Consider the following 19,844-nt stretch of genomic DNA (forward strand, 5'->3'; position numbering starts at 1 on the left):
TGTTCTCAGTACATTTAACATCATGTACTGATCAGTGTGACAAGGAAAATCGTTTCACCTGAAATTTACTGGAGCTTCAACCAGAAGTCCTTTACTTGTACTCTTACATTTTTAAATGATCTGAGAAAAGAGTGATTATTCCAACGATTAAGCAGTCACAGGATTATATGCTGCATGAGTCTCATCCTGTCTGAACATGTGATCATCTCACTCACTCACTCACTCACTCACTCTCACTCACTCACTCACTCACTCACTCACTCACTCACTCACTCACTCACTGTAAAGCAATATCAAAGCTGTATCACAAACCTCTGTTATGAGAGGACAAACTGTTTATATTGGCAAAGTAATCATGTTACTGCCAAAAATCTTAACTGGTCCACTAGCATGAACTTGTCACTTTCCAGTGGAATCCTAGTAACCTGGCTTCTGTACCGAGAGAAATGTTGCTAAGTAAAGACCTTAGTTTTGGATTAGTGGCTGGATTCACAGACTGACTGGTTTTTGATTATGTTGATAGTCTCATACATTCACTGCGCTATGGTTTGGCATGAAATGCATGTGGACCCTTTTTTTTTTTTGTAAATAACCCTTCATCCAATGATCCAATCGATCTCAAACTTTCCACTTGGATGTTTTGTCAGACAACTTAATCACATTGTAAATCACTGATATTATGCATTTGTATGAAAGAATCTGTCTATGTAAATGTCAACAAAATTAACAACAGAATGCAGATTGGATCATTGGATGAAGAGATATTTATGAAAAATACGAGTCCACATGCATTTCATGCCAAACTTTAGTAAATGTTTACATTATCAACCAGAAGTTGTTTTATGTCTATATTACAAGTGCAAAGTCTTTCAATGCCACATTTGGCCAGGTTATGGAAGAAGAATTGTTGGCTATTATATGAGTTTTGTGGCTGTAAGCATTGTGATGCAGGAAGTAATTGTAATACACAATGCTGCCCTGTTGTTGTGGCCGGAAGTTGTTGTAGTGTGGACTCGTGCTATCCTATACATTGCTATCAAATGCTGTGCTATAACCATGACAACTACATGTGTTATACAGCAGAAGCATGTTACACTTCACCAGCCTCTGAATCAGGATATTTTACATTGTTCCAAATCGTTGTAGAGTCATGAAGTTTGCCCTTATATTTGAATTTAGAGAACTCTGAAACATTGATTTAAGTTTACTTTCATTGTTAATGAAGAAGTGCTGTTTTGTACTCCTCTGAAAAATAGTCGCAGGAGACAACTTTTTTTCTGTCAATGCAATTGTGTGGTGATCATGGCAATCAATGGTTAAAGTCAGAAAATGTACTATATTTTGGTCATACTTACTTTTACCAGTTGTAAGCTGGCATGTCAAAATGGCTCTACAAACTGGCTTTATGGTTGTAGATGCTAACTTGAGGATAGGTCTGCTGCTGGCATTAATTAAACACTCTACCTTTAACACTCTGCTAGTCACCCTTGTATTATCGGTCAGGAATGAATGAAGAGGCTTGGCAATAGACTGGTTCAGGGTTATTTTTGTTTGCCACAATATCTCAGTCGGCATACCATGTACACATCAGTCATTGTGGGTCACAGTGACCCAGTGAATGGATGCGTTTAATGCATGTCACAGACACTAGCTATGGAATCTGTTTTGTATGTTTTAATTTAACCTGTTTATGATTAAGGAGGAGAAAACAACCCTGGGTAATATATTCACGGATGTCATAGTTAAGCAGGAAATAAGCATGTCACCTTCATGTTTATCTTGTAACTGAAACTATTCCGAAACTGCTTCTATCGTGACAGTTGTGTCAGCATGTAATGTCAGTGATAGAATGGACAATTTGGTAGATGTATGACTCATTATGGTTGCCAGTGTCAGTTCTTTGTTATTGTCTCTAGTGTCATTGTCCTGGTCATACATTAGGCTGACATGTAACAATGTTGCAGACTGTTGCAAATTAACTGGCAGTACTTGATCATATTTTGTAATATTGCATTTTTGGGTGGTGCAATGAAGTTATCTGAATACATTATATAGGGGAAATATTTCTTTTGAACACATGCAATTTTACCACAGTGTGTCTGAACATTGTTGAAACTCTTCTTTCTTGTCACATTGTACTCATGAGGTTATTCAATCAATGATGTCATAGCCTCCATATTGACTTCTCAAGGCATTTTCCCTATGCCCCTATGTTTCACATACACCACTTGTTTCCACTGGTTATGATTTTGACATGTATTGTGCGTATATGTGTATATAGTACTGATGAGATGTTGATGGACATGATGAGATTTTTTTTCATCTTTATTTCAGACTAATAGAGGTATCTATACCGTTAACATTCTGCTATATGCAGTGGTGGATCCTGTCAGTTGGTGGTCTGTGTTCATGTAGAATATTCATGTTTTGATACGAGTGAACCATTATCTTGATCAGTTTTAATGGGACTAGCTCCAGATTTCATGCTATTCTTGTAGGGGTGCAGGTGATTGCATTATGTCAGTTTCCCACAGGTGTGTGCAGTTACATCTTGTATTTGTAGCGGGATCCACTGATGCATCATACCTGTAGATATGGGATTCACCATAGTTGCTGATCATTTGCATCATTTTAGGTCTCCAGACTTCATAATTGGTCTGAAATAGTGTTCAAAGCAACTTAACTCACTTAATCACTACTTATCTTATGTTGCCTACTGATATGATAATAAAGGCACACTGTCGTGGCCAGCAGTGGTAACACAAGAACTAGATGTGAGCCTTTGACCTAGCCATAGTGATGGAGGGATAGTGACTGTAGTCTAAACTTGAGGTTCTTATTTTCAGAGTTGAGAAGTCAGAGGTTTTATCCGAGGAATTCCAGAGTGTGGAGAAGAGAGTTGAAAATGTCAAGACTGTCTCAGCCACCATCAGCAAAAAGCTGTCTGCCACCCTCAAAGCCCAGCAAGGAGATGTGGAGAAGAGACTGGTAGGTCAACAGCTATGCTCTATATTATCAACACTATGTCAGCAGGGAGCTCTGTGTTCTCAGTACCTGTCTGCACAATGATAACTAATAGGCAAAACAGTTGTAGTTACATGGGGAAGATTGCTGCAGACACTGGATGGAGACTTGTACTATCCTTGTATGTACTTGTCATGTATCAGTGTTTAATGTCAAAGAATCTTTGTCATTACCTTGATGTAAACACAACTTGTTGAGCAAGAAAGATTTGGGTGTCCCTTGATTAAAATATGGTTTCAGGTACCTGAGGCTCTCGTTGATATCTGACATTTTATATGCACAACAACATGCATACATTCCATGGTGTTTAATTGGCATGGTTCATTTTCTTCATTGTTTCCAAAAATGTCTTGAAAATATTTTAAGATTTTTAAGGGTGTGGGATAATGTCCAATCAAAGACTGAAAGTTGATAGAAAGTGAAAATGTTAGTAAGATGCATCTTCAGTTGTGGCTGGTGAAAAGGGCATTGGTTAGTGAGTACCAGCTGAGCATGGTTTATCCAGAGGACATACTATTGACCTTTGATGTTTGTGCTGTACTCAATGCAGGCTGTATTATACCTGTGTTTACAGTGTTTAACATCTCAAATGCTGTAGTGTAATGACAGATTAGCAAAAGTACAACTTAATTCTGGTGTATGCACCTTTATTTGATGTTTAGGTTTCATTTTCTTTTCTTTTTTCAGAAAAAGTTACCAGAAACATCCTTAGGGTACAGTTTGATAGAGGCAGCTGGTATTCTGGGTACAGAGACTCTTCTGGGGTGAGTTTCCCACGCTGGTAAAGAATGTCTGCAGATACTAACACTGAAATGAGGAAGAGTTTGTTACAGATATGAAGTAATATTTCAGATGCATTTAAAAGGAATGAATTCGTATACATAGGACTTTGTTTACTAAAAATTCAAATAATGAATCTGCCGCTAGCACATTATTCATTCTTCAAAAAATATATAACGAACCTGCTGTTAACTTCTGGTTGCCCAATCTATATTAGATGTAGTGCTGTTTTTAGCTATATTCCAGCAAAATCTCTGCGGTTGATACAAGAAATAAGCTTCACACATTGTCCCCTTGTGGTGAATCGAACTGTATCATCCTGACTAACATGCGCATGCGTAAACTTTCACTTACTCACTCACTCAATGACTCACTCACTCACTCACTCACTCACTCTCACTCAATATGTCATTGTAGAATAGTGGTAATATTTAATGGCGTTAAGTCAACTCTATCTAACACAGTACATTATCTCCTATACTAAATTGATATATGGATTGAAGTAAATACGGCTTGAAGGACGTAGAAGCCTTACAGTTAGACAACATCCGTTCTACAGGCTAGTGGATGCCTCTTTGAATGTGAACATTGTCAGAGCTGATTGAAGTAAATATGTTGTGATCAGACTTTGGAGGCTTAGTGTTCGACAACTTCCTATCTAGAAGCTTGCTGAGGTATTTTTGAATGTGGAATCTCAGTCAACATTCCAGACTAAAACAGTGCCATCTGGAGTAAATATGAATGCAAATATGAACATAAATGTTCTCAAATAAAGTGATCTTGGCAGGACAAGATCATGTTTGAGAGAATTCTAACAGAGTTTTGTAGTGTATTTTTGTAACATAAATAAATACGTGTATTTGTTTCTAGTGGTGTACAGCATTGTATTGAGACTCATTATATAATACATTGATTAGCACCTCCAGTATCATAGTATATCGGATTCTTTACATTGCAAGTTACATTGATGTTAAAACATGAATAATCACATGAACTGTTCAAGAACTAATTTATGGAGATTCTCTACTAATTTCTCTTTTGCTGATGATGAGAGATATTTGTTGTGCTTTCAGCCTGGTCTGTCAAATCTGCGGTGAGTGCCAGAGCAAGCTAGCACGGGAACAACTGCAGTATGAGATCAACGTGGAGAGGGAGGTGCTTACACCCCTACAGTGTGTACAGGAGGTGAGTCCGCCTTCTTGTGGTTCACCACTTAATCAGACCCATGAAGATTCAGGGTTAAAATTGGTCTTGAGTTACCCATGCTTGTCGTAAAAGACGACTAATGGGATCAGGTGGTCAAACTCACTGACTTGCTGACCATGTCATTGTATCCTAATTGTGTATATTGATTCTCATGATTTTGATCACTGGATTATATGATCCAGACTTGATTGTTTACAGACCAGTGCCATGTAGCTGGAATATTGCTGAGTGCAGCATTAAAGAACAAACCAACCAAATCATCAAGGGATGATGTGTGACATGATTTGTGTCATTATTTCATACATCAGTACCGTATAGACATGGTTGACAAAGTAGCCGTGGTCAGATGACACAGTAACATACCAGTATCTGTGAGGCATCAGAATTGTACATTTATATTGTCTCAGCTGTACATACTTTCAGGGGGTCAAAAATCCAATTGCTCGATACCCGGGGCAAGTCAGTTTTCATTTCGGGCAATCAAATAATGGTATCTTACTTGTCCATGGACTAGTAGATAGTTACATTTCCATTTATGGTTTCAAACTGCAAATAATCTTGGATTTTGTTTCATATCTGCTCATAATGTAACTATTACATTTCGCAATAATAATAATTTAGAGCCATTATTCTTTGAAATTTATCACTCTTCGATAAATAGTCCAGTAAACATTAACATCAATCATTATGTCATAAAATCAGGGCAAGTGGAAAATTTGTCAGGACACATTACTTTCCTGAAGTCAAGTGGCTTTTTAGTTTTTCCTCCAGAGCGTTTTAGAAGGGCGCTGCGCCCTGCCCTTTTCTCCTGGTGCCCTGCCCTTTTTTACTGCGCCCTGCCCGATACTTGCTAGTTTTGAGCACAGGAACAGACTGAAAGTCAGCAACTGTAACAAGCATCTTATGATCAGCCTAAACACTGACAGCCACAATGACATAGACTTGGAAATTGTTGTGAAAGTCTTCCTGAGAAATAAAGCAAAGGAGACTGTAGGTTAATAATAGATGAGGCTCAATCTGATCATTTTGTTTTGGTTTTTATTGTGGTTTGTGCCCTTTTCAAACTAGGGTGCCCTTTTCTGTAGAAACTCCACCCTGCCCTTTTTGTGGTCTGGAGGAAACACACTACTTTTAAAAGAAAAAAATTGAACCCCTGCACCATTTGGTCATCTACCAACGGATTCATGGGTTCTTTTAAGTGCACAGGGTTGTGTACCATACACTAGATTACACATATTGGTTTGTTTCTAGTATATTTGTTGGTCTTGTTGATATCTTCCAGTGAGGAACAGTATTTGATGCTTAGTGTGAATCTTGAGATATAGCCTAATGGTTATTATGGTATACAGCTCTGCTAAGTGTATTGCAGTATCTAAGACAACTCACACCTTCGAGTCACTTGCCCTGTTCCAAGTGGCTTTTCAAAATATTTTTTACCCCCGATGTTAAAGTGAGCAGTTCTATACCGCCTGAACAATTATACAGCTTTCTATCTACCTATCTACCTATCTACTTATTGCCTACGAGGGTAAACATATCGGGGTTCATACTCTTCATGCGATGCCCTAGGGCATTATATCCTTTGTCATGGTCACCTGATGTCATGTACAATGCTATGATGTCACATTTCTTCTATGACATTGTGTTCTAGATGTGGGGGATTCGAGTAGCCAGCCTATGTTCAAATGCAAATTTGGGTCAAGTGCCTCATGTGGTAAAGATAGTATGGCATGGGCACTCGTGTAATATCCTCTATCTATGGCTGAGGACATCAGAAATTGGCTTCAAACATTGCACCCACTTTGGGAATTAAACCTTGGTCATCAGCATGATTACCTGTAGTTCCAGGTATCCTATCATGTAATATGACCTATGTGTAATTGTGATTAATTACTATTGTACAGCCTTGGTTTACTTCATTCTTTCAAATAGAGTGTTTTAATAAATTCTACCATACAGCATGTTTAAGAACATTTCATTTCACATTGCTTGTGACAGTTTGCGGGACTATTTGTTGTATATGCCAGATGAGAAGCTTGGGGCTGCTGAGAGAGCTTTTCTAGGCACATTATAGGCACAATTAACATAAGACTTCACATTACAACTTTAAATGCTATGACTCTATTGTTATTGTTATTGTTGTTGTTTACCTGTTGTCTTGGAAACTCTGACAACAATGTATGTTTGTGTTAGGATTGAGTGCATGCCAAGAGCTTTTTGTCCTTCAGCTTTGAGCTTGCATAAGACCCAAGCATATAGAAGTTGTAACACCACACAAGTGCCTTTATTTGGCCATCTTTTCACCAACCGTTGTTCCTACTCACAATCAACAACCCCAATTCAGGCCATGTCAAGAAATATTTCTTCACAAGTTCCTGACACAAAAGTTTGTTTTCTAAAATTTCAAAATATGGTGATGAAGTGGAGGTTGGGTTTGTGTTAACGATGGGACTGTTTAGAAATGATAGTAAACATTGGTTGTTGAGAAAGTAGTTTTACTATAGTACCCACTCTTCTAAACCTTAGGAACCGAGGAGATTTTTATCACAAGCCCTTGTGTTTGTTGATACTGTTGACTGTATATGTGATTATTTATTCAACATTGTAGCGGTGACGACAAATCTCATTTTTGTGATGGTATTAACAACACTTGTTTGATCGAGGCAAGTAAAATTTAGGAATAATTCTCTAGAAATTACATCTCAATTGAAGTACCTTTGATCCACGATTTGTTGAATTATAAACACAATACTGATTTGTCACATCAGTGTGGGGTCATCAATACAGATTCGAAAATGTGTGTGTATGAGATCATAATGCTGATTTAAAAGTTTGGGCCTTCACTGTGTCTCCTTGTTTCTGTGACAACAAATGCTGGGAACCAGATTCAAACTGGCACAGAGCATTGTAAATTTACATGTGTCTTAGAAGGGTGTATGAGTAGTTTCAATATCTAAATCCAAAAATTGTGAAAACTAGAGTCAGTATTTGGTAAAACTTTTTGTTAGAAAGCTTTGTTGACATGATGTAGTCAATATATCGTGGGTACCCAATATGAAATTACAGTTAGACAGGGCGCACTTTGCACAGTAAAATGTATATGTACTGCATTTACAACTGTGTGTGTGGTGAACTTGTTTTCAAAGGAAAACATGAATTGAGGGTAGATATGTGATAAATGTGATGTTAAATGTTATAGATTCTGCAGATCTCTAGATGAAAAAGAATATGGCTGTAAGGCCTTTCGTTACTCAAGTGTGCAACAGCTTGTTGTATACTACATGTGTACCATGATACAGTAGTGTTACGGTGTATCCACATGCTATGATTCTGCTACAGGCGGACATCCCTGCCATCAACAAGGTGCGAAAGCAGCTGACGAAGTCCACACTGGATATGGACTCTGCCAAAAACAGGTACCAATATTTGACTTTCAACACTCAGATCAGGATTCAGGAAATGGTTAGATCTGTGCACTGATCAAGTAGAGACATTGTTCAGATCAAGGTCTTGGTGACATTTTAAGTTTTCTTGATTGAAGTAAATAGTATCTGTGAAAAGATAAGGCCAGATAAATATATCAGATGGAAGCACAACAAAAACATGTGCATGTCAGGCATATTAGTTCAAGATGATTGATAATGTTTGCTTGGGGACCGTACTGTAACCATAGTCACAATCTTAGGGTACACAACCACAATAAGGAAATATCTGCTTCAGTTAAGGCTTCAACTAATCTTTAAATTTACCATTTTGAAAACATATTAAACTAGCAAATGTGTGCTAGTCCATAGATTAAACCAGATTAGATAGAATTGATCTAAGGGAATTGTCCATACTGAATGTTGACAAGGCATAATTCAAGACACATCATGTACATTCAATCCATTTATTCAGTGACTGTAGGATCAAACATGGTGTAGAAATGTTATAAAGTAAACAGTGTTTATAACGAACTGGCAGCTAAAACAACCTGTTTCTCGGTCACATCCATGTGATGTAGTTTTAGTCGAACAGTGTATAATGAACCACAGTTATGTCAAACTAAACATCATGTTTTCTTTGTGTTTGTGAGATAGATGTCTCTGTTGCTTTTATCAGTGTATGAAATAGGCCAAAAGCCTATCCAGACATCAGGCCTGGTAACTTTAAAATGTTAACAGCCCAAAATGTATTTGACCAGACCAGACAGTCAGATTTATGCAACACGTAAATGTGTTGCTAGACCAGCAGGCTGGCTAGCTGTAAATCTTTACCATCTGTCAGCTGGCAGCTGGACAGGACAGTCAACTCCATTTCCCTACCATATGAATCTTGAAAATAAAGTTTCACACACTTGTTTGCGCACCCATCTGTTGTGAGATTCTCCTTTCACTTCAGAGGAAGAAAATCAGTCATGGTGAGGAGGAAGTTAACTACTGTTGAGAGATGGCAGTTGATAAGCATGAAAAATGCTGGCATATCATGCAGGGCCATTGCAAGGCAAATGGGTCGTCATCACCTGTTTAGTTGCCAAACATAATCAGACCAATAATGTCAATGAAAGGCGTAGATCTCATTATGATATTTACCATTGAGTATCCAAAGTAGCAGGTCACAAATATAGTGGGTGCACTTAACTTTTGTGCATGTGTATATATGCATTGCCTCCATCAGGCTGAATGCTGCTGTGCGCCAGTCTCATGTGCCGGGGACAAACATCTCCTCTGCAGCAGCGAAGGCAGACACAATTAAGGATGAGTACGAAGATGCCATGAACAAAGTGGAGCAGGTTAAGGTGAGAGTGAGGATTTAATCGTGACCATTTTCAGTGGAAAGAGACAGTCAAACTTTGAGGTGGTGGTGAAGAAAGACCACAGCACAAGAGAATGCAAAATTTCTTTCTGTTCATAGCCAAAATAGTTTAAATTAAGAAATCAAGTTTGAGTGGTACATTTCTATGTGTTTCGAAACTTAAATGAGACAGTATTACATTACATAGTTGACTGCAGAGTGATGAAAAAAACTCATGATTAATTATATGGAAATTTGTATTTTACAGTGCATGAAGAGTTACCTCCATTGTAATTATCACCCTAAAAAGAATCAGACACCATACAATACATGATATGGTTTCTGATAAGCTGCAGTTGGGAGTAAACAGGCAGATTCAGGGTTGATAAATACATTATTCTCTGAGCAAAAATAGAAATATGTAGATTTATGTTTTTTCTGCAAAATATCCCTAATGGTGAATACTTAAGTTCTCCCTATGGTTGAGAACAGTTCCCACTGAATGCACATGATAGTTAGGAAGTTCAAAGTTTCAATGAAATTATTTTATTCAGGAGAGAAACTCTTTGAGGCTTGGGTTGTTTACAACTTTAAAAAGATTGCAGATGGTCTCAAATAATTGAAACATAAATCGTCTGAGTGAATTTCATTTTTTTTCTGAGGATGATGTGATTAGACAACCTAAGTCATATTTAAAGGCAATGAATTGCTATGATTTTGCCATGCTTATTCATAACTCAGTCTTGATCAAATCATGGAATTCTCAAGATACATGTATGATCCTTTCACAGCGAAATCTCCAGAACTTAGAAAATACCTCTCTATGACACTTTCTTCTAGTTGAATGACTGTTTACACTCTTACTTCCAGGATTGTCTTGCTATTGAGTTGTCCAACTTTGTTGCCAAGGAAACCGAGCACAGTACAAGACTACTAGAAGTAAGTCTCTGGGTAAAGTAAGCAGTATGTAATAAAGAAAGGTAACTTTACAAGTTAATGACTGTAATCTATTTCACATATTCTATTCATACAGCAACTCTAGTATTTATTCTCCAAGAAATGCTTTGTTATAATGCAGTTTTTCAAGGTTTTCTCAATGCAGTTTAACAATGGTTTTATTTTCTTCTTAGCTTTTACAATCACAAGCTGAATATCATAAAAAGGCTCTGGAATTCATTGAAGAAGTCATCCCAAAAATGAAAACATCAATAGGTGAGTAACTGATCTGTCTGTCTTTTAATCTGATCATTGCTTATCCTAAAGAGATTTGTCTGATAGTATGATTGTCGATGAATAAACTTCATCAAGTTCTACCAAATGCATCTGACAGTACTTAGGTTTTTGTTGCCATTCTGACAGTTGCTGAGTAAATATCAAATTGTGTATGTTCTTATAAAATCAACAGTGTTTCGGTGTTGATACTTTGATAATCGTGGACAGTATCTTTGATATTTTTTCCTGAAAACACCGTAGCCATTTTATGACAGATCCCTATGATGGTGCTGATCACTGGGTTGTCTGGTCCAAACTCGATTATTTACAGACTGCCGCCATATTGCTGGAATATTGCTGAGTGCAGCGCAAAACAAAACTCACTCATTCACTCACTCCATATTTGGTCACTCAGACTTTGCAGCAAAATAATACTGTCCAGATTTCATACGGTCAGTTTTCAAGGGACAGCTGTGACAATTCTTGCACAGTGACTGTACCATACCATGACAATATTTTTTCTGCTGTAGAGAATGAACTGAACTAAATAAGTACTGTCCGTTTTCAGATAACTACCCCAACAAACCAGTGTATGGAACGTCTCTGGTGGAGCACCTGCGTGTGACCGGGAGAGACATTGCTCTGGTGTTCGAGGGCTGTATTGTGACACTACTGGAGACAGGCATGGAAGAGGAGGTGAGGATGCCACTGGTCTAGGGAATGTCACAGTTATTTGATGCAGTTTTGTCTGCCATGTCCACATCGATTTCAAATCCATTGATCATTTGGACAAGTGGTTCATGGAAATTGTCGAAAGTTGGTGATAATCAACTGGTCACTCTGGATGTTTCAGTGTACCAGACCAGTGATAGTGTCTAACCGTGATTTGTCAAGTGATGTAGCTTTAATGTTAACCACTGTGGTTCCGTGTTGTCATCCCTAACTTTCATGTTGGAGTGTTGAAACTATCTTAGATCTGTTTAAACAGTTATCCTGTAGGACTACTAACTGACTACCAAGTGATTTGTTACAGTTTAGGAACTTTGATTCTTTCTCCTCGTGTACAGTAGACTTTTTTCCTTGCATGTATGAGCTGTCTTAAGTTTTTTTGGCAGGGGAGGTGAGCATTGTGGGTAGAGGTTCATATCAAAGACTGTGTTACAGTTAATATTTCACACCATTTTGCTTCTTTTAAACATGTTAATTTTTACAAAGCAAGTTGAAGTTAATTGAATTTGTGTCAATTTCATGATCATGGCTCTTTTATTCATGAAGTGATCTTTACCCTGCTCTTTGAAAGTGGTACTGTTTCATTTCAGGGTTTATTTAGAATAGCAGGTGCTGCAATTAAGCTTAAAAAATTAAAGGTGAGTACAACAATCTGTTGTGTGTTGTTAGAAATTCTAGTTTATTAAGCCAGTTATTAAGTACACTCATAGATATGATCTCAAGACATGGAATTAAAAGACAATTAATAACTGCTAAGTAAAAACCAGAAAAAATTGCTAAAAGCGGCGTAAAACCAAACTCACTCTCTCCTGTGCAATGCATGCACTAACTGCACTTTTTGTTGTTGCAGGCTGTGTTTGATGCACATCTCATTGACATGGAGGAATTTGTTACAGAACCACACGTCATAGCAGGTAAATACATTTACTTATTTCAGTTGTTCAGCATTCCAACAGCATTCATGTTTTTAAATTCAGGACACTGTTGCTAAGTAAAGTATTATGGTGATTTATGCATTGTGTTATACACATGAACCCTCAATTGCAAATAAGCATTTGGTCCCCACAACATCAGGATAAAGAGACATGCCCAAGCAGAAGTGGCTGACCAGTATCATGTTTGAAGGTTATTTGTGTGTGATGTTTGAATGGTACCTGTGTTTAGTTGGAATTCCAGTGGTACATATTCCCCAGCATTTAAGTCAGAATTCGTGTGGTAGGTGAACCTACCTGTCACGCTCTAAAGGCGCTGGATTGATTCCAAATGTAGCACAGTTTGTGAAGCACAGTCCTTGTGTCTGCTGTTGGATATTGCTGAAAAAGACTACATAGAACTCAGCCCATATACTCACTCTCCCTGTCATGATCCAGTGGACACCATATGTGTATCATTGCAAGCCAGTTACATGGATCATTGCTTGTGTGATCAACTGCTGGTCTGCCTGGAATGACATGCTCGGCAATAAAGGTGGAGTGTTGCTATGACCAAAGGAAAACATCCACTCAATCACTTCTTCAGAGATTCATGTGAGATATGGCAGGCTTAGATGTTCTTGTTATGTTTCATGTGTTATACAGGAGCATTGAAGCAGTACATGAGAGAACTTCCAGAACCTCTTCTCACCTACTCTCTGTATCCAGACTTCATGCAGGCAGCAACATTGTGAGTTATCTCCCTTCTATTAGAAAGATGATGTGCATGAAGTAAATGTTTAAATGTTTATGTCACTGTGTATTACTGTTTTATATCTGTGTGTACATGTTCCAAAACCATGACTGGATAAGCAGTTTCTTTGTTCCAGGCCACATGAACAAAGATTACAAGCTCTCTGGACTGTGGTGTCAAAACTGCCAAAACCAAATTATGACAACTTCAGGTAAGTTGATATGATTTGTTGGTTGTCTAACATCACACACAGTAATATTGTCAGTATTGATGGTCAGTAGATAATGGAAGATTTTTTATCTGTTTGTTATCCATTGTAAGAAGCGTGAGATGTTTAAAACCAGTTTCTCTCTTACAGTACACAATAAACTGTAAAGAATAAATGAGATGCACAGGAGCATTATTGATACCCATTAAACAGTGATGGATTAGGACATCCCATTATGCTTTAAGCAGACCTGTATCAATGTTGCGTACATGAAACACAGTCAAGATTAAGGTTTCTGTATGTTGTCCCTGATCTAGTGTTATTATCTTGTCCCTGATCTAGTGTTATTATATTGTCCCTGATCTAGTGTTGTTATCCTGCAGGTATTTAGTGAAGTTTCTAGCCAAGTTGGCTGAGAAGAGTGACGTGAACAAGATGACTCCAAGTAACATTGCAATTGTGATAGGTCCCAACCTCTTGTGGTCGCAGGGGGAAAGTGCGTAAGTACCTTCTGCAATGATTCTCATAATCCTTGCTGGTGAATATGGGTCGGACATGTGACCTTGTTCTTCTCTAAAATCACATGATTTTGTTTAGTTTTGTTCAAAGGGCATGAGTTGTCTTAGATACTGCAATACACTTAACAGAGCTGTATACCACATAACCATTAGGCTATATCTCAAGATTCACACTAAGCATCAAATACTGTTCCTCACTGGATAGTCATTAGGAAGTTCTCAAAAAGAGCAACAAATATACTAGAAACAAACCAATATGTGTAATCTAGTGTATGGTACACAACCCTGTGCACTAAAAAAATAATGAATCCATTGGTAGATGACCAAATGGTGGCCACATGAAAACATGCCTACACCTAGTTGCGGGTACTGCACTTTGAAGTAAGTTGGACAGAGTACTGTGGCTATGTGTCCCAGTCCACCCGGCTGTGAATGGGTACTTCATAAGGATAGGAAGCCACATTAACCTGGTGCACCTACTAGACGACAGAAGAAGTATGATCCCCAGGGAATAGAGATCAGACATCCAATGAGGGAAAAACCAAGCACCTCTTAGCAGTTATATGATATTGACACTATACAAATATTATTAAAATCATAGCAAAATAATGTCCTGCATATTAGATTTTGAAATGTGTCTGTATGCTATGACTTTCAGCCCCAACATGCTGACAACAGGGACCCTGAGTTCTATAATAGAGGCGTTTGTGATGCATTGTGACTACTTCTTCCCTGGAGGTATGATACATGGCTAACTTCTCAGTGTTTTGTAGTATTTACATTATGAATCATATGTCTTTGTTTGACCTGCCACCATTATAGCTGATAGATGTATAGAGAGGTGCGTATTGTCTGTTTATAATCTTCTCTCTGTTTCTCCAGTCTGCGCAGATTTCTTGAGCACTACTATGTCCGTGGTGTTGTCCTTGGTGGAAATATTAGCTAACGAGAAAATTGAAGATGCAAGTCTTTCTTAATTCTTTATATTGTATGTTCAGTTCTCTGCTGTATACCTAACATCTGAAATGGAGAGGTTATGAAACTTGTATATTAATGATTCTGTATATACAGTGTATTTGTCTTTAACCCTTTCTAATGTTCAAGGAGATTTTATTGGTGTATATACTGTTAAATGCACATTTATTGTAGTTTTAAAAAAAGCAGTGAAAATAAGCTGAGGAAAGTTTTTAATTTCCTTCTTGCTGTGGCACAGATCTTGACTTTCATTTGACCAGTCGCGGGAGCCAGCCATCACATATGAAACCGCAAAGTGGAATTGATGTAGGTGCTTACCCTAAACTGAACGTTGTAGCACCAGCTAGTGTTTCTCAGAGTGAGGCCATGACCTCCACCGCTGTGGCCAATCATTCGGAAGGCAAGACACTTCTCCAGCTGACTGAAACATGTGCCAAAATGTCACAGGACAAGTCAGACAGTGCCCGTCATAGTATGGAGGGTGATGGCGCCAACGTGGCTGCCAGGCTTAGCCAAGGTGACAGGACTCTTGCATCTAAAGGTCGCATTAACAGCTCGTCTACACTCACCACTACTAACCCCCTTCTAGACTCTAACCAGTCTGATGTACTGTACAACGCACGTTCGAGCTCTGTTCCACCTACGCCTGTGACTAAGAGCTTTCATTCAGATGTATACAGCACCGTGTTTGCACTCCAGTCTCTTGGCGACGGAGCATGGAATGATTATCTTACTAAAGTGCGTGCAATGTGGGATGGGCAGTATACACAGCATCCAGCAGCCCCTCGACCGACTGACCTTGCAGGAGCCAGCAGTGGGGTCGCAGGAGGTCAACCAAGCCACAGAGGTCAAGGTCAGAACATATTAGACATAAGTATGTCTTTAGGACACCTTTCAGAACCAGAGCGCAGTTAGCAGTTGCACTAACTCAGCCTACTGGTCTTCCACCAACCATGATGACACTCCAACTAACCAATGAGATTTCTCGTAGGAAGTGACATGTACCCTCTGATCACTGTCGTAGCTACTGATTGGTGTAAGACTCTGCCTGCTTCCCCTCTGTTTGCTTCACACATGGTCGCTCGGTTCTCTCTGCTTTGGGGCAACGTTTCCAGCTTTCCATCTCTCCGTAACTGGCAACTGCATGTGCCAACTGACTGCTGTGACTGCCCACCTGCCCTCACAAGTCTGGACCAATCAAATCGCATGCCAGCTTCCCTGGTTGAGGGTACCAGTTTGACACTAGAAGCATGGGAGTTGGGACTTCATGCATGGAGAGATCGTCTCTGTACTTGCAAAAATAAAGTCTTCAGTTTCTTTAGTTATGTTTTTTATTACATTATAAACATTTTACTTTCTTTTTATTCATACTGGGCATTCTTTAGGTTAGAGGATTGATGTGATTTTGAATGCATCTTGGAGACTAATAAATCAGTATCTACAGGAGTATGGAAGTAGTATTTTTATTTAAAACATTTTTCCTCAGTTCATATTTTATTTAACATTTTTAGTTTGATGGTTCAGGGAAAAAATCATGCATTAATTTTTTCTTTTGTCAATTTTTGTTTGAATGATACATGAGCATTGGCTTAGAGAAGTCTTGGTACTTTAAACATTAGTTATAGAAGCGCTCACGAAGAGCTTCAGCTGAGACATGTATTCATATTGCTATGATTACTCAGATGTGGAACATTCCCCTTGTAGGTTTGAATGACAGGCCACCTCCACCACAGAGTTTTATACAAGGTTACAAGTAACATTATGTTTGTTTATTTCAATTTAGACCATTTGAGAGATTATTTTCTTTCTCTTTTGTTTTATACCTTAGAAATTTTATAACTGTATTTACACCTTAGATTGCAATTAGCAGTACTTCACTAATTCCTTTTTCAATCATCCAGACTTTAAAAGTTGATAAGCATAACACAGATCTATTTCTGGTGATGGATGTGGTGTTTAATGAATTATTCCCACCTGAATTAGCCCACGAACTGTTTGCCTTCCTCCTGGACATTGTTACTATTGTTAAAGATGGTCCATTGTGATTGTCTGAACTAAGTTCAGAAAATCACTGGTCATTGTCCCCAGCCTTTCTAGTGAGTTGGTGAAAATCTAATGGTTTGTCATGCCAGCATATCGGTTTCGACATATCAAGAGACACAGCCATGTTCAATCCTGGCTCTCCTGTATTCCTTCCGACTGTTGCCTTCACTGCACATCTCCTTGACAATGATACTGTGTATACAGATACACATATCCAGCTGCTTCCCTCAAGCTGTTAACTGGAAGATGTCTGAGTCATCTGTGTATTAAACTCTTGTTCTTAACTGAGTTTCCATAGATAGCTATCGAACTGTACATGTAATTTTCCCGAGTGATGTGTATACTCACTTGGTATCAGTGACTTAACAAAATGTCGCTCTTCCACTACAGCCCGATCTATGACTGTTACCATCCTGCTTTTCCTCAATACCAACTTTTTCTGTTAATCAAACTCTGCTTGCAAATCTTTTTACATTTTTTATCTCAGATGTAGTTAGTTATGTACATGTTACTTACTCTTGGACAAACACTGGTTCTACACATAACACTTGCCTGATTTAAGTGTGTTTACACTTTATTTCCTTTTTCAGTATGGTGGATTGTGTCAGATTTCAGTTGCTTCTGCTTGTCATTCATTTCTAATTTTCTAGAAGACCAAGATCCACACAATGCCAGTGGAAAGTGTGATAGCTGTAATTGTGTAGGATGTGATTGCAAGTGAATTCAGAGATTGCCAAGGATAATCTTGTAATAATTCTGCCTTCAGTTACAATTGTCTATTGAAAGTGGATCTCTGTATGAATGAATTCTGATCTTTTACCCAATACTGATACCTCAGAAAGACCATAGGACAGTGGGTAATCTTGTAGATAAAGCATTCACAAGTTATGTTTAATGCCCAGTTTCGATTCCCCACATGGCACATTCATTTATAGTGTCTCTACTGCCATGATAGTGCTGGAAGCTTGTTTAAATGGCATAGAAACATACTCTCTTAATTCAAAAAAACCACAGGTCACAAAGTATCTAGTTAGCCAGTCAGTGTAAATATTTCTGACTTCTGAGTAGTACAGTAAGCATTTTTGGCATCATTTCTAACATTAAAGCCTTTGAGCTGTGGTTTCATTGTTCCAACACCACACTTTAGTTAAGCTCTCCATAGAGAGCTGAATTGCAGAGAATATTCAGTAACAGTTGTATCAATTCAGTATCAGACCTTACGCTGTGTGATGAAACAATTAGAAGCATAAATGCTTTTGATTTCACTTTGTAATAAATTGCTGTTCACAAGGTTTAATTGTATTGTGGCTTGTATGCAACCTTATGACAAACTGAGAGATTATAATGATGTTCAAGACATATATTGTGATGGTGTTCTTGCAGTTCTCATTACATCAAGATTTGTAAATTAACTGGTTGAAGAAAATGTTTCTAAAGAGAAGGTCACCATTCTTGAATCTTTCCGCTGGCATTGTTGTTCACCTAGTTTTAGCGTTGATGTTGGAACAACAGAGTCTCACACAATCAGTTTCCGTGACAACAGTATTCACCATGTAATGGTATCCATGCGTTGTCAAAATGTTTAGTGGGTTTTTTTTAAAAAAAATAGAGCATTTTGAGGTTTAGCTACAGCAAATTTATTTGATGGTGATTTTCATCAATCACTAATATCATGTGATAGAAATGATATCTATCCATTCAAATTTGAATATGCAGTAATCATCGTTTCTGTTCAATCCTAACTTGGTCACAAACATTTTTTTTTTTTTAAGTCAGTGGCCCTGATCCACAAACATTGTTAACCCTAGAGCTTCCTTAACTTCATAGCTTAATTAAGACTTACAGCTGCTGTTACGCAACAAATGCTTTGTGGATCAAGCCATGTGGCATCTTTTCCTAAGTGTGTTCATCAGCTGTATGTCATCAAGTTTTGCATTGTGCTTTTACAGTAGTATGTTGAATGTGTTTTTTTTATTATTGCTTTATTTTCTGATGTATTGATTTTGATATGTTGTTTATCATATATTGTTTTTTGTCCACATAATGCTATCAGAAAAGTATGTGTGGAAAATCCAAGTTAAATGAGCCATTGTTTGATGATTCATTATGTGGAAGACCATGTTTATTAGTGCTGCTTAACACAGACTGTTGTTATCAATGCTTGATTATGTCTTGCCATTGACAAGCATTACACCTTTGCACAAACACTGTTGTGTGATAATTAGTGACATACACCCTGATCACATCTTGATATTGGCATTATGGTGTGATATAACCTGTGTCACATGATGATATTATTGCTCAAATCAATATTGTTGTAGAATATCTTTCTGATGCTGACATTGGATCACACATGTTCAAGGACTAGATGAGAATGCAAGACCTTCCACTCTTGTAGTCAGTAGTAAAATAATGGTGGTATCAGCATTATGAAGTGATAGTCTGTAATCACGAAAAGCCAGACATTTTGTTAGACAGTTTACAGATTTTAAGGTAATTGTCCTGGTTTGTTGTGGTTGGCTGAAGGAGAAACTTAAAAACAAGTAATTTCTGGTTGCTGTTATTTTTCTTCAAAATGTTATCTGAATATTGTGCTCTGGGAGTTATTTGAGCTTGTCCTATCTGGATTTTAAATTTGTATGCGCAATATTTGTATGCTGTATTTTGAAATAGTGATGTTCAGATTTCCTTTGTTTCCCCACATCTGACTC

The 19,844-nt window shown here is 37.9% G+C and overlaps 1 protein-coding gene across 7 annotated transcripts in view; it reads left to right on the top strand.

Annotated features, from left to right (window-relative positions):
• The window catches only part of LOC137283657 (rho GTPase-activating protein 44-like), a 63,408-nt gene that overhangs the window by 32,406 nt on the left and 11,158 nt on the right, over positions 1–19,844 (top strand). For 4 of the 7 annotated variants that reach the window (XM_067815273.1, XM_067815271.1, XM_067815272.1 and 1 more), the window contains 14 exons: positions 2,847–2,988; positions 3,712–3,788; positions 4,878–4,989; positions 8,350–8,426; positions 9,667–9,787; positions 10,654–10,722; positions 10,914–10,995; positions 11,564–11,691; positions 12,315–12,362; positions 12,575–12,638; positions 13,302–13,386; positions 13,526–13,600; positions 13,981–14,097; positions 14,774–14,853. In XM_067815273.1, the coding sequence (XP_067671374.1) occupies positions 2,847–2,988; positions 3,712–3,788; positions 4,878–4,989; positions 8,350–8,426; positions 9,667–9,787; positions 10,654–10,722; positions 10,914–10,995; positions 11,564–11,691; positions 12,315–12,362; positions 12,575–12,638; positions 13,302–13,386; positions 13,526–13,600; positions 13,981–14,097; positions 14,774–14,853 (1,277 nt within the window). Of the gene's footprint in view, positions 1–2,846; positions 2,989–3,711; positions 3,789–4,877; positions 4,990–8,349; positions 8,427–9,666; positions 9,788–10,653; positions 10,723–10,913; positions 10,996–11,563; positions 11,692–12,314; positions 12,363–12,574; positions 12,639–13,301; positions 13,387–13,525; positions 13,601–13,980; positions 14,098–14,773; positions 14,854–15,328; positions 15,944–16,794; positions 16,837–19,844 lie in introns of all 7 variants that reach the window. The other 3 variants (XM_067815269.1, XM_067815267.1, XM_067815268.1) reach the window with 3 other exon arrangements.

The sequence above is a fragment of the Haliotis asinina genome, chromosome 5, assembly GCF_037392515.1.
Source record: "Haliotis asinina isolate JCU_RB_2024 chromosome 5, JCU_Hal_asi_v2, whole genome shotgun sequence".
NCBI lineage: Eukaryota > Metazoa > Mollusca > Gastropoda > Lepetellida > Haliotidae > Haliotis > Haliotis asinina.